Genomic DNA, 12,635 nt, shown 5'->3' with positions numbered 1-12,635 from the left:
CATTTCTAAATCATGAGAACCTGTTCAGTTAAAGTACCAGCCTGTTAAAGCAAAAACCAAGGGTCATATCAATCTCAAAGAATAAAAATGAGAAGCTATAGTATATCCTTGAGGCAACTCCAACCTGACTTATTTAAACTATCCATTGAAACCCTCAAAATGGGAAATGGATAAAAGAAAAGACATTGCTACGACTATTATATTTCCTAATCAAATTTAACCAATGTAATCAATTGCCATAATGAGGAAACTGAAGCAGCCTAACTTGATTTTCTTGTTAAGCAGAGAGAAACCACAACCAAGAATATCAAAACAGATTAGACGTGCCTTTGTACAGTTTTATGGAGAAGGATGGCGAAACATTATCAACAGAATTATTTCATAAAATGACAAGGGGAAATGGAGTGAAAATCAAATTTACTAAAAGCTTGACGAGAGTAAATTTAGCAGATTTACCTCCTCAGCAATGAGGGATAAAACTGGAAGGAGAACAACAAACAAATGAAATATAGAAAAGATCTGTGAAGATTTTTATAACGAACCCTTTTCTCCATCAATTACAGTGGAGCCACCACATTTGGACTCTAACATCACAGTCCCTGATGTGCTTCATGAAATGGCAATAAAGAAAGATGAGAAGAGAGGCTGGACTAGACCAAGTATACAGACAGGAGGTCTGTGCTGAAGATGACATTATTTTGAGGTTGTTAGGTAATGATTATAAAAGTATTTGAAAGAGGGGAGGATAGCGAAGGCTTGGAGAAAAATCTGACTTTTTCACTGTCACCTAAAAAAGTGATAAAGAGGAGATTAATAACTTCAACCATTTATCTACTCGGTCATCTCTACCAGTTTTTATGAGAATGCTCTACATGTAAACCAAGGGAATCTTTGATAAATGTATGAGAAGGGAGTAGGTGAGCTTTCACAAATGATATTCTAAGACAGACAACATTTTATAGTCACATATTTGAATGAAAGTTGTAAAGAATACAAGATCTACTACTGAATTCTTATTGACCATAAAAATACATTTGATTGAATTAAAACAACACCTTAAAAACTTTCCTAAAATCTTTTTTATGTATATATCAAAATCATACAAGATTCTTTGAAGTATGTAACATCAGAAATAACTATTTGATAACCCACTGGTTATTAATATCAATCAAGGCTTAAAACAGGGAGATAGTATCTGCCTATATATAGATACTGCCAATAACAGTATCTGCCACTATCATGGACAGAGAATATCTACTGCTGAGACCAGATGGAAAAGGCATTCCCTAGATAATGAGATGCTCTAAGTCAGTGGTTCCCAAACTTTTTTGGCCTACTGCCCCCTTTCCAGAAAAAAATATTACTTAGCGCCCCCTGGAAATTATGAAACTATTTATTGAACTCAGAATAGAATGTAATACAAAAAAAGTGTGGCCATCAACGCCTTCCTGGATCGCTGAGGCACCCACCAGGGGGTGGTAGGGCCCACTTTGGGAATCACTGCTCTAAGTTTTCCTGTTTGTGGATCACATTGTGCCAAGTGAATTAATATACACTGCAGAGACTCCTTAAGAAAATTCATTCAGTCATTATTTTAGTTACATTTGACTTTCTGTGATCCCATTTCGAGTTTTTTTTGGCAAAGATATTGGAATAGTTTGCTATTTCTTTCTCCAACTAATTGATTGATGAGGAAACTGAAGCAAACAAGGTTAAATATCTTGCCCAAAGTCACACCACCGATAAATTTCTGAGAGGAGATTTTAACTTAGAAAGATGAGTCTTCCCGACTCCAGGACTAGCACTCTATCCATTGTACCATCTTTCAGACTGCCTGATTCTTTAAAGAGTTCAGTATAACTATAACATAGGGAAAATCAAGTGAATAAAATTTACCTAATGTAAAGAATGAAATTTATTGGGTGGACAAATGATAGATCTATTCCATCCAGATGTATATCATAGATAGTTGCATCACATGCATGGGCCTAGGAGGACAGCAGGCTGATTTAGCTTTGGAAAATTGCACAATAATACAAAGAGAGTGAATAGAAAATAGACTTCCAAGCTGGGAAGACTCACCTATGACAGAAATTGACTGCATAACCCTGGGCAAATCAATTAACCTCTCAGAGTTCTAGGAAACTCTTTATAAGTTGCCAAGAAAGTACCAACTTGTGTTTATAAAGGGAATTTCCTCTGCCAGGAATTCCTTATATGAATGAAATCACAGGGCCAAGCTCTATCCTTTTTCTTTTAATATCTTCATCCATCTCCAAGAAAAAAAGACTCATCTTTAAAAAAATAGTATTTTTCCAGTGATTCCATATAACTAGAAATCAAATGATGCCTTCTACCTCCAAAGAATTAAATCTGAGTTATACAAAGGGCAGTGGAGAGATACATGATGAGTATGAACAGGCTTTAACACATTACAAATGAAGAACTGTTCAAGAGAAGTGGGGTGAAAGAAACTCATCAGAAAGATGCCTGACTAAGAAAGAAGAGCCAGTCAAATGGCAAGAATTCAGGATAACTGATGAGGAGGACATGTGCCTCACTGGTCGCCATTCAGCATCAAGAGATCTTGAGAAAGGCTCCAACCCAGAACATTGGGAAACCCCCTTTAAAGGATTTAGGGAAAAACTAAATTTAAGTCACATACTATGAGAAGATAGCATGGGTGTCTAATTTCACTGTCAGAGGGAATTCACAGGTCTTCTGAGATCACAGATTCATCAAAGGATCGACATTTTATGGGATATGCCTTCTTTGTCTTCAAGAAGTCCTTATCCAAATAAAATCTTTGCATATACTTTGATCTCTCAGAGGTTTAAGAGCAAAAGGCCATTTGTTGGTTGCAATATCAGGGCTCCTGCCAGTGAGTTTCTTCAATCCTAAAAATAAAATTGAACCAACTATCCAAGACATTTTCATATTCTAGTGTATTCTCTTGTAATGATCCTAATGTCTCAGAGAAGCCTTATAGGTAACTTATCTTTTAACCATTACACTTCTAAAAATTGACCTGAAACATTTGGTCCCCTCATTCCCTACCTCTCTTATTGGATCTTATGAAGTGAAATAAGCAAAAGTATCTCCTCATATCTAGGAGTAAGTAATGTAGATGGCTAACTAAGAAATGACACTTTGAAGGAGGGAGCAATAAGGAACATTTTAAATATTACTTTTTACTTTTTTGTTAAGTCAATTTTCAGTCATGTTTGACTCTTTAGGGCCCAATCTGGAGGTTTTTTTGGCAGAGAGACTGGAATGGTTTTCCATTTCCTTCTCCAGCTCATTTTATAAATGAGGAACTGAGACAAACAGGGTTAAGTGACTTGCCCAGAGTCACACAACTAGTAAGGCCAGATTTGAACTTCTGGTTGAGCCTTCCTGCCTTCAGGCCTGGCACACATCCACTGTGAACCCTAACTTTTTAAAAAAAAATTTAGATTTATTTACTTGTTTGTTACATGAAAATACACAGTTAACTTTCTCCTTCTTTCCCCTCCCTCCATTAGAGAAGGCATCATCTGACAAAAAGATATATGTGTAGTGGGGCAGTGGGGTGACTCAGTAGAATGAAAGTCAGGGCCAGAGATGGGAGGTCCTGGGTTCAAATCTGGCCTCAGACACTTCCTAGCTGTGTGACCCTGGACAAGTCACATAACACTCATTGCTCAGCCCTTACCACTCTTCTGTCATGAAACCAATACACAGTATTGATTCTAAAATGGAAGGTAAAGGGGTTTTTTTGAGGATATATATATATATATGCATATATATAACTTATTTCTGTTTATCAGTTCTTTCCCTGGAGGTAGGCATATATAAATAATTCAAATAATATTTCTGATGCTCTATATAATGTTCTCTTGGTTCTGCTCTTTTCATTCTTCCTAATTTCATGTAGGTCTTTCCATGTTTTTCCCCAGATTAACCTGTTTGTCATTTCTTACAGTACAGTAATATTTCATTACAATCATATGCTTCAACATATTTAGCCATTCCTCAATTTGATGGACATTCCTTCAATTTCCAGTTCTTGGTCACTACAAAGAAAGCTGCTGTGAATATTTTAGAAGATACAGTTTCTTTCCCTTTTCCCCTCATCTCCTTAGGAAATCAACTTAATAGTGGCATTACTAGGTCAAAAGGTATACATAGTTTTATAACTTTGAGCATAATTCCAGATTGCTCTCCCAAATAGCTGGATTAGTTCACAGTTCTACCAACAATGTATTAGTTTCCCCATTTTTCCACATCCCCTCAAACATTTGTTATTTTGCCCTTTTATTATTTTAGCCAATCTGATAGTTGTGGGATGATATCTCGGAGTTATTTTGATTTTCATTTCTCTAATCAGTAATGATTTAGAGCATTGTTTCATATAGTCATATATGATTTTGAATGATTTCTTGATCCAAAAACTGTCCATTCATATCTTTTGACCATTTATCAATTGGGGAATGACTTCTATCCTCATATATTTGACAAAGTTCTCTATATTTTAAATATGAGGCCTCTATCCAAAAAACTGTCTATAAATTTTCCTGACAACTTAACTGCTTTTCTTCTAATCTTGTATGTCTTGTTGGTAAGAGAAAATCCTACCCTCTGTAACATGTAGCTTTTTATTTTGTAGTAAGTCAAATTTCATGAGTTACCGTGAAATGTCAGAGCCTCTGGTATAATTAAACACCAAGAAATACAGTTTTCAAACCCTGGGCCTATGTTTATCTTGCCCTGCTCCTCCTAACTCTCCATTATTACCCTTATTTGAGGAACCATCCTACATGTAAATATTAAGCCATCTAGTCACATGTGAGAAACTGGGTATCGCTGAAAATCAGTTTTGACTAGTGTGTCAAGGGGTCTTGAGCAGCTTTCTCACATTAGTGTGGGGCCCTTAGAGCTTATGGCATCCCAACAGCACAGTCTCTTTTATCTCATGTTTAAAGATTCTTTTGTTGGTTATATTAATAATTTTTTCTTTAAATACATATATCATGAGACTTCAAACCCATTTCCTATTATTCATGATATCCAGTTCTAAATCCTGATTTTAATTTCTCTGCAACCCAGTTCCTCACCTGTAGAATGAAGGGGTTGGACTAGATGGTCTTTAACATCCCTTCCAACTCTAAATCTATAATCCTATACTACAACTCTCCAAGCTCATTAGTTGTTAAAGTATTATTATTTCAAGTCTACATATTAAAAGTATTTAGTGTTTTAAGGTTTACAAAGTACTTTGTGTAGTTTATCTCATTATATCCTTACAGTAACCCTATGAAGTATTTATATAGTTTGTATTCCTCAGTGTTTGTATTGAGCAGGTATTCAAACAAATATTTGTTGCTTTAAAAAAAAGTAGGCTATCTGACTAAAGTGGAAATATGTTGCATGACTACACAAGTAAACCATATCAAATTGTTTACCTTCTCAAGAATGGGAAGGAAAGGAAGGAAGAGAATTTGGAACTCAACATTTGTTTTCTTTCTTTTTTTTTAAACCCTTAACTTCTGTGTATTGGCTCCTAGGTAGAAGAGTGGTAAGGGTGGGCAATGGGGGTCAAGTGACTTGCCCAGGGTCACACAACTGGGAAGTGTCTGAGGCCAGATTTGAACCTAGGCCTCCCGTCTCTAGGCCTGACTCTCAATCCACTGAGCTACTGTTGTTATTGAAAATGATGAAGACTGAGATTAGAAGGGAGAATAGTATTTTAATAAAAGCCATGCTGATAGAGACAAATCATTAGACCACGCGCCTGTAAGTATTCAAACTGCCGCCTCAGCCATTTTACCTTTTGTACCTTCGTGCGCCTGGTAGCTAAAAAGAGCTGAAGTTCAAAGTCACTTCCCCCTATTTAAAACAGTCCCTCACCTTGAATATGTAATCTAAAACAGGAAACCCATTGGGAATCACGGAAAATGTAGTTCCAAGTATCCCAAGTGATTTTAAATAACACACTACCCAGCTGCCCCTGGAACTCAACATTTTTAAAAGTAAAAAAGCACTTTGCATGTTATTAGGAAATAATAAAATACTAAAAAAAAGTAGCTTAAACATTTTGCTATCTTACTCCCCTTAAAATATGCATCCCAGAGAAAGAAGCCTTGACTTTTGTCATATTTATTTAAAGGTCATGAAATACAACCCTGTTATTCTATAGCTTAGGAAATAGACCATAGAGATTACTTACTTTCCAAAAGTAACCCAGCTTAAGTATATCAAAGCCAAAATTAAAACCCAGATCCTCCTCCCACTGTACCATCTTTAATGGAAGAAAGAAGGGGATCTGAGGGAAGTTAGAGGATTGGTCATTAAAGGAGGTGGAAGAAAAGTAGGAGAAAGTCTGAATCACTGGAGAAAATATGCTATTTGTCTATTGTACTTTCTCATGCTTGGACATGAGATTGCCATATACCAAGTCAGTGCCACACTTTCCTCAAAGATCAAATCCAAAAAATGTAGTTTTCTATTGGTCCTATGCAAATGGCAGATTCACTATTGTTAGCTATTAGCTGTGCCTCCCATGCCAACTAGTCCTACTTTTTAGCTTCAAGTCTTAGAAGTTCTTTGCATCGCCCAAGGAGCCATCTCTTCCTTCAGTGACGTTGGTGTCTCTGTAGAAAGGGACAGCCACTTAGAAAGTGGGTGCTTAGGTTGGCTGTGCAGTTCTTTTGATAACTCTGTTAGGTAAGAGAATTGACAAGACAAATAAAACATTTCTTAAATGCCAGCTTGGTACCAGGTACTGTGCTAAGTGAGGATACAAAGAAAACATGTCAATGCCTGTCATTAAGGAGTTCATAGTCTGATGGGGGAGACAATGTGCAAATAACTATGTAATATTCATAATATGTATATGTACACACACATATATATATGAAATTGTAAACAATCAACAGAAGAAAGCCCCAGCATTAAGGAAGATCAATATATATGGTACAATTTTTAGCTCATATTTGAAAGGAGCCTTAGAAGCCAAGTTAAGTGCTCTTAACAGTAATAGGAAAATTAGGAGTAGAGAGGGCTTGAGGGGAAAGATGACGAGTTGAGTTTAATTTGTCTACAAGATATCAAGTTGAAGATGCCCAATAAGCAGTCAAAAGTCAAAGGAAAATGGTTTGCCCCAGAGTCAAGTTCTATAATTTTATTCCTTTCTGGCAGGAACTCAAACCAGCCCTCCTTGTATAATTTTTATTGTTGTTTTTTATTTTAAGATACTTTCTCCCTGTCCTTGAGCTTGGAAAGTAATATAAAACCAGAAAGCAAACCTGGAACTGTGGAGAGGGAGCATAGGAACTCTGAGTACATTTAATGTGTCAGACTCCATTGAGAGGGTCCATGGCCATAAGAGAAGGGAACAAGTATTTATAAGCACCTGCTGTGTGCCAGACACTGTGCTAAGCATGTTACAAATATTGTCACTTGATAATATTTGTATTTTGAATATTTTTGTATCAAACATGAGGCTATATTTGAACTCTGATCTTTTGACTCCAAGTCCAGTGTCCTGCCCTTTAGATTGTGAATTCCTTGAAGGCTACAACTGTCTTTTATCACTTTTTGTATCCTTAGTATTTAGCACAATGCCTGAGGGCACATAGTAGAGACACTTAATGTTTATTTTATCCATTATGTGTCCTAGTAATGGCTACAATGCTGAATGTAGCATTGGTAAAAATTTTGTTTCAAATCCCTCCTCTGACTCTAGTTATTCTGTCAAGTCACCTCTAGTTCTCTGAACCTCAGTTTACTCATCTAAAAATGAGGACATTTATGCCTGCAACTCCTGCCTTATACTATTTCTGTAACACTGAATGAGTTAATGCATAAAAAGAGCTTCACAAATGCAAAGCTTTAAAGTGGTCTATAAATGTCAGTTATCTTCAAGGCACCTCTCCCCTCCCAAGAGTAGTCATTTCTCAATTATCCATAAGGAATTGTAGAGTAGAACTTCTGAAATCACAGATAATATAAAATTATATTTATCTTTATAATAAATAGCATGGAGTATTCCTATACTTTCTAAACTTGCTTCCTAATTTATGATTTGGGTCTTTTTTATGTGGTGTTGGTTTTAACTTGTTTTCTTATTACCTTGCATACTAGCTCACACCGGCTAATACCAAGAAAAACAAAGAAATGGATAGAAGGAGTCAGTGTGGAATAAATGATTTCTTTAAATCAACCACATATAATGATTACCCAAAATTGACTGGGCCTATATCTTCTCTTCTTCCCCAAACCTCTACATTGAATTGCTTGAATTGTAGTGGGATTTAAATGTGTTATCTCATCACCCTGCAGAAGACTCTTGAACTCGGTTCTCTATTAACGTTTAGTTTTTCTCCAGATCCTTTTGATTCCTTGCAGCCAAAAAAATTGTGGGCCTTTTTGGAAAGAGATATTCAATCAGAAAATATGCTTCAAATGGTTTTCCCATTGCCTTTTGATGTGATTTTTCAAATTACTTTATCTCTCTGTAAGGTGGAGAGAATAATGTGCTTAAATTGGAAAAGGTTCTTTGAGTTTCTGCAATTTAAGAACATCTCTAATACTCCAAACATAATTATACAACATTTTTTTCCTGCTTTTGGAAAAAAAGCAAAACTAACCTCCTCCTCTTTCTCCAGGTACACTGTGATGTCAGGGACACCTGAAAAAATTTTAGAACATTTCCTAGAAACAGTACGCCTTGAACAACCTTTAAATGAAGTGACAGGTATGTGTTTTCGTAATTAGATACTATACATTTATTATAAATGTTTATAGTGTAAACAAGATGGGCCCAACTCAAGTTCGGTCTGATCTTTTTATTTTTTATTTTATTTTTTTTAAACCATTACTTTCTGTCTTCTAATCAATACTGTGTATTGGTTCCAAGGCAGAAGAGTGGTAAAGGCTAGGCAATAGGGGTTAAGTGACTGGCCCAGGGTCACACAGCTGGGAAGTGTCTGAGGCCAAATTTGAACCCAGGACCTCCCATCTCTGGACCTGCCTCTCAATCCACTGAGCCACCAAGCTGCCCCCCTAATCTTTTCAGACTGGCTGAAATGTCATTAGTGAGTAGAGTGGTAGAGAACTCTCTCTTACTCCTCCAGTACTCTGTTCTCTCACTCACTCCTTACTGTAGTATACAGAATTTGGGGTTGTAGTTTTTTTTTCTAGCTTTGGCTGAGTTCCAAAAAGCTGTTAGAGGTTTTAGAATCTTGAGGAGAGGCAGTTGACTGGATCTTCCGTGAAGGGAGGAAGTCAATGAGCGAGCTCTTAGATTATCTAGCTTCAATATTGAAATTTAGCCTAGCATTGATAGATTTACTTAAGAAATTATTATTTTAGGTAGACCCTTTATAAGGGCGCCTTGGAGGGGCTTGGTCGGGCTAGATCGCGGAGAGGGGCGGGCTTCATGCTGACTTTTGGGCCGGGCTTTTTGACCAGGCCGCGGTGCTGGTCTCTCTTACTTGAGCGCCGGGGACCGGACCTGCTCTCCATGTGCTTTACCGGGGCGAGAGGGTTGGTGCAGTCCCCACTTCCGGCACAGCTTTCCCGGCTGGGCCTCCTGCCGGGGAGTCACTGCTGCAGCTTTGGCGGACTCCAGGCCTCACGGAGCAGGGACTGGCTTGTGGCAGTTAAGGGCCTCTGAACAAATGAATGAAGAATGCGGGCACAGAAAAGCCTGGAATTGCCGTAGCATCCCAAGCACTGGGGGTTTGTTAAAGTTGTCAAGAATAAGGCCTACTTCAAGAGGTATCAAGTGAAATTCAGGAGAAGGAGAGAGGGAAAAACCGATTATTATGCACGGAAGCGCCTAGTAATCCAGGATAAAAACAAATATAACACACCGAAATACAGGATGATAGTTCGAGTCACCAACAGAGATATCATCTGCCAGATTGCTTATGCCCGAATTGAAGGCGATATGATTGTCTGTGCAGCTTATGCACATGAGTTGCCAAAGTATGGTGTGAAGGTTGGCCTGACAAATTATGCTGCAGCTTATTGTACAGGCCTGCTGCTGGCCCGCAGGCTTCTTAACAGATTTGGCATGGACAAGATCTATGAGGGTCAGGTGGAAGTGACTGGAGATGAGTACAATGTAGAAAGCATTGATGGTCAGCCTGGTGCTTTTACATGCTACCTGGATGCAGGTCTTGCCAGAACTACCACTGGAAACAAAGTCTTTGGGGCCCTTAAGGGAGCTGTGGATGGTGGTCTGTCTATTCCTCACAGTACTAAACGCTTCCCTGGCTATGATTCAGAAAGTAAAGAATTCAATGCTGAAGTACATCGTAAGCACATTGTGGGCCAAAATGTTGCGGATTATATGCGTTATCTCATGGAAGAAGATGAAGACGCTTACAAAAAACAATTCTCACAGTACATAAAGAACAATATCACTCCTGACATGATGGAGGAGATGTACAAGAAAGCTCACGCTGGTACACGGGAGAATCCAGTGTATGAAAAGAAACCCAAGAGGGAAGTTAAAAAGAAAAGATGGAACCGCCCCAAAATGTCCCTTGCCCAGAAGAAAGACCGAGTTGCTCAGAAGAAGGCAAGTTTCCTCAGAGCCCAGGAGCGTGCAGCCGATAGTTAAAACATCAAAATGTGTAATTTTCTATGAAGATTTTCAGATTAAGACAATAAACTTATTGAACAACAACAACAAAAAAAAAAAACTACCTAGATTTAAACCATGCAGCTGATAATTTCTCAGGTCCTTTCTAGTTCTATGATACTGTGAGTTCATATATGATTTGTTGTTGTTCAGTCTTTTCAATTGTATCTAACTCTTTGTGACCCCATTTGGGGTTTCGTGGCAAAAATCCTGGTTTGGTTTGCCATTTCTTTCTCCAGCTCATTTTACAGATGAAGAACTGAAGCAAATATGGTTAAGTGACTTGCCCAGGGTCACACAGCTAGTGAGTATCTGAGGTCAGTTTGGACTTAAGGAGATAAGTCTTCCTGACTTCACACCCAGTACTCTGAGATCCATGGTACCACCTAGTTGCCCACTTGATTTACATTTAATCCTGTGGCTGAAAGTCATTTGCTAAATATAATAGCTTTTATAATTCTATTTTATATATATAATAGACTTTATAATTCCAAAGTGCATTTCCACAGTTAAATTTCCCAATATTCTTATAGAATAAACTATCATTGTTATTGTTTAACTGCTCAAAACATCTTTGCCACTTTTCTTTACCCTCTCCTTTATCATTTTCTAGTTTTATAGGTGAATACCCTGACACTCCATTCATTTGAATGAAGAAGGGAGGGATGGGACAGAAAAAAGCATATCTACTGGGCTCCAGACCACATAACCTACTAAGTAAATCTAATCAGGATAACTCAGTTAGAGATGTGTAGGTCAATATTTCAAAATTTTATTTCTTCAGAGCACTTCTCTAACTCCCAAACCACTGATGAGAATCATAGGTCTTCTGTAGCTGAATTTGGGGTCTTCCAAAGTTTCTCTGAGAAATATATTACCCTACAAAACAGCCTTATGCTCAATGTGTGTGAACAGTTAGGTTGGTCCTTGGACATCCAATTGATCACCAAACTCAGAGCCTTTCCAGCACAGTAAGATTTGCTGTAGCTTGTGTTCTACTGGCATAGATTTAGAGAATCCTCCAGGGTGACCTCCATGTTAGAAGGAGGTATTAGAGTGAGGAGGACACTAGTGGCATTTCAGTCCTTAAATTTTACAACCTTTCCCTCTCCAATTTGGCATCTAAATATATGCATCTCTACAGAAAGCTTTGTATTTATATGCATTATTGTTCAGTCATATCAGTCGTGTCGTACTTCCTGATCCCATTTGGGATTTTCTTGGCAAAGATGCTGGAGTGGTTTGCTATTTCCTTCTCCTGCTCATTTTACAGATGAGGAAACTGAAGCAAACAGGATTAAGTGACTTGCCCCCTTTGTACAGCTAATATATGTCTGAGGTCAGATTTGAACTCATGTCTTCCCGATTCTAGGCCTGGCACTCTATTCACTGTGTCACCTATTTGTGTGCATATTTTTTTATCTACACATATCCATCCATCCATATATATATATATATATATACATATATATATATATGTTTGTGGAAAAAAATTTTAAATAAATAAAATATTAAAAAATAAAGTTTGGGGGCTAGCTCAGTGGAGTGAGAGTCAGGCCTAGAGACAAGAGGTCCTAGGTTCAAACCCAGCCTCAGCCACTTCCCAGCTGTGTGACCCTGGGCAAGTCACTTGACCCCCATTGCCCACCCTTACCACTCTTCCACCTATGAGACAATACACTGAAGTACAAGGGTTTAAAAAAAATAAAAATAAAAATAAAAATAAAGTTTAAAAAACTCCGTGTTTGCATATATATATATATATATATATATATATACATATATATATAGACACGTATAATGTTTATGTGTATGCTTATAGATATATAGCTATAAGTGACTATATATGTGCATTTGTCTGGGGAGGGGTTATAGCTACTAGGTACCACAAAAGAAATTGTTGGACTTGGGAATCAGTATGACATGAGTGTAAACCCTGGCTCAGATATTTGACCCTGGCCAAGATGCATTACCTTTCTCTACCTCAGTTTCTTTATCTGTA

General features: G+C 37.6%; 2 protein-coding genes across 2 annotated transcripts in view; both read left to right on the top strand.

The window, feature by feature from the left end:
- The window catches only part of RAPGEF4 (Rap guanine nucleotide exchange factor 4), a 280,672-nt gene that overhangs the window by 192,850 nt on the left and 75,187 nt on the right, over positions 1-12,635 (top strand). The window contains exon 13 of the mRNA XM_044669788.1: positions 8,649-8,737. Coding sequence (XP_044525723.1) covers positions 8,649-8,737 — 89 coding nt within the window. The remainder of the gene's footprint in view (positions 1-8,648; positions 8,738-12,635) is intronic.
- Positions 9,713-10,696, top strand: LOC123242208 (60S ribosomal protein L5-like). Its single transcript, XM_044669789.1, has one exon. The coding sequence runs from the start codon at positions 9,869-9,871 to the stop codon at positions 10,610-10,612; it is 744 nt and encodes a 247-aa protein (XP_044525724.1). The 5' UTR covers positions 9,713-9,868; the 3' UTR covers positions 10,613-10,696.

This window comes from Gracilinanus agilis, chromosome 3 (genome assembly GCF_016433145.1).
Source record: "Gracilinanus agilis isolate LMUSP501 chromosome 3, AgileGrace, whole genome shotgun sequence".
Classification (NCBI taxonomy): domain Eukaryota; kingdom Metazoa; phylum Chordata; class Mammalia; order Didelphimorphia; family Didelphidae; genus Gracilinanus; species Gracilinanus agilis.
The sequence above is the reverse complement of the archived record's forward strand: the minus strand, read 5'-3'. Positions and strand labels throughout refer to the sequence as shown.

Bases quoted from the DNA above. Each gene is read 5' to 3' on its own strand.
- LOC123242208 (XM_044669789.1), top strand. From the start codon at position 9,869: ATGATAGTTCGAGTCACCAACAGAGATATCATCTGCCAGATTGCTTAT.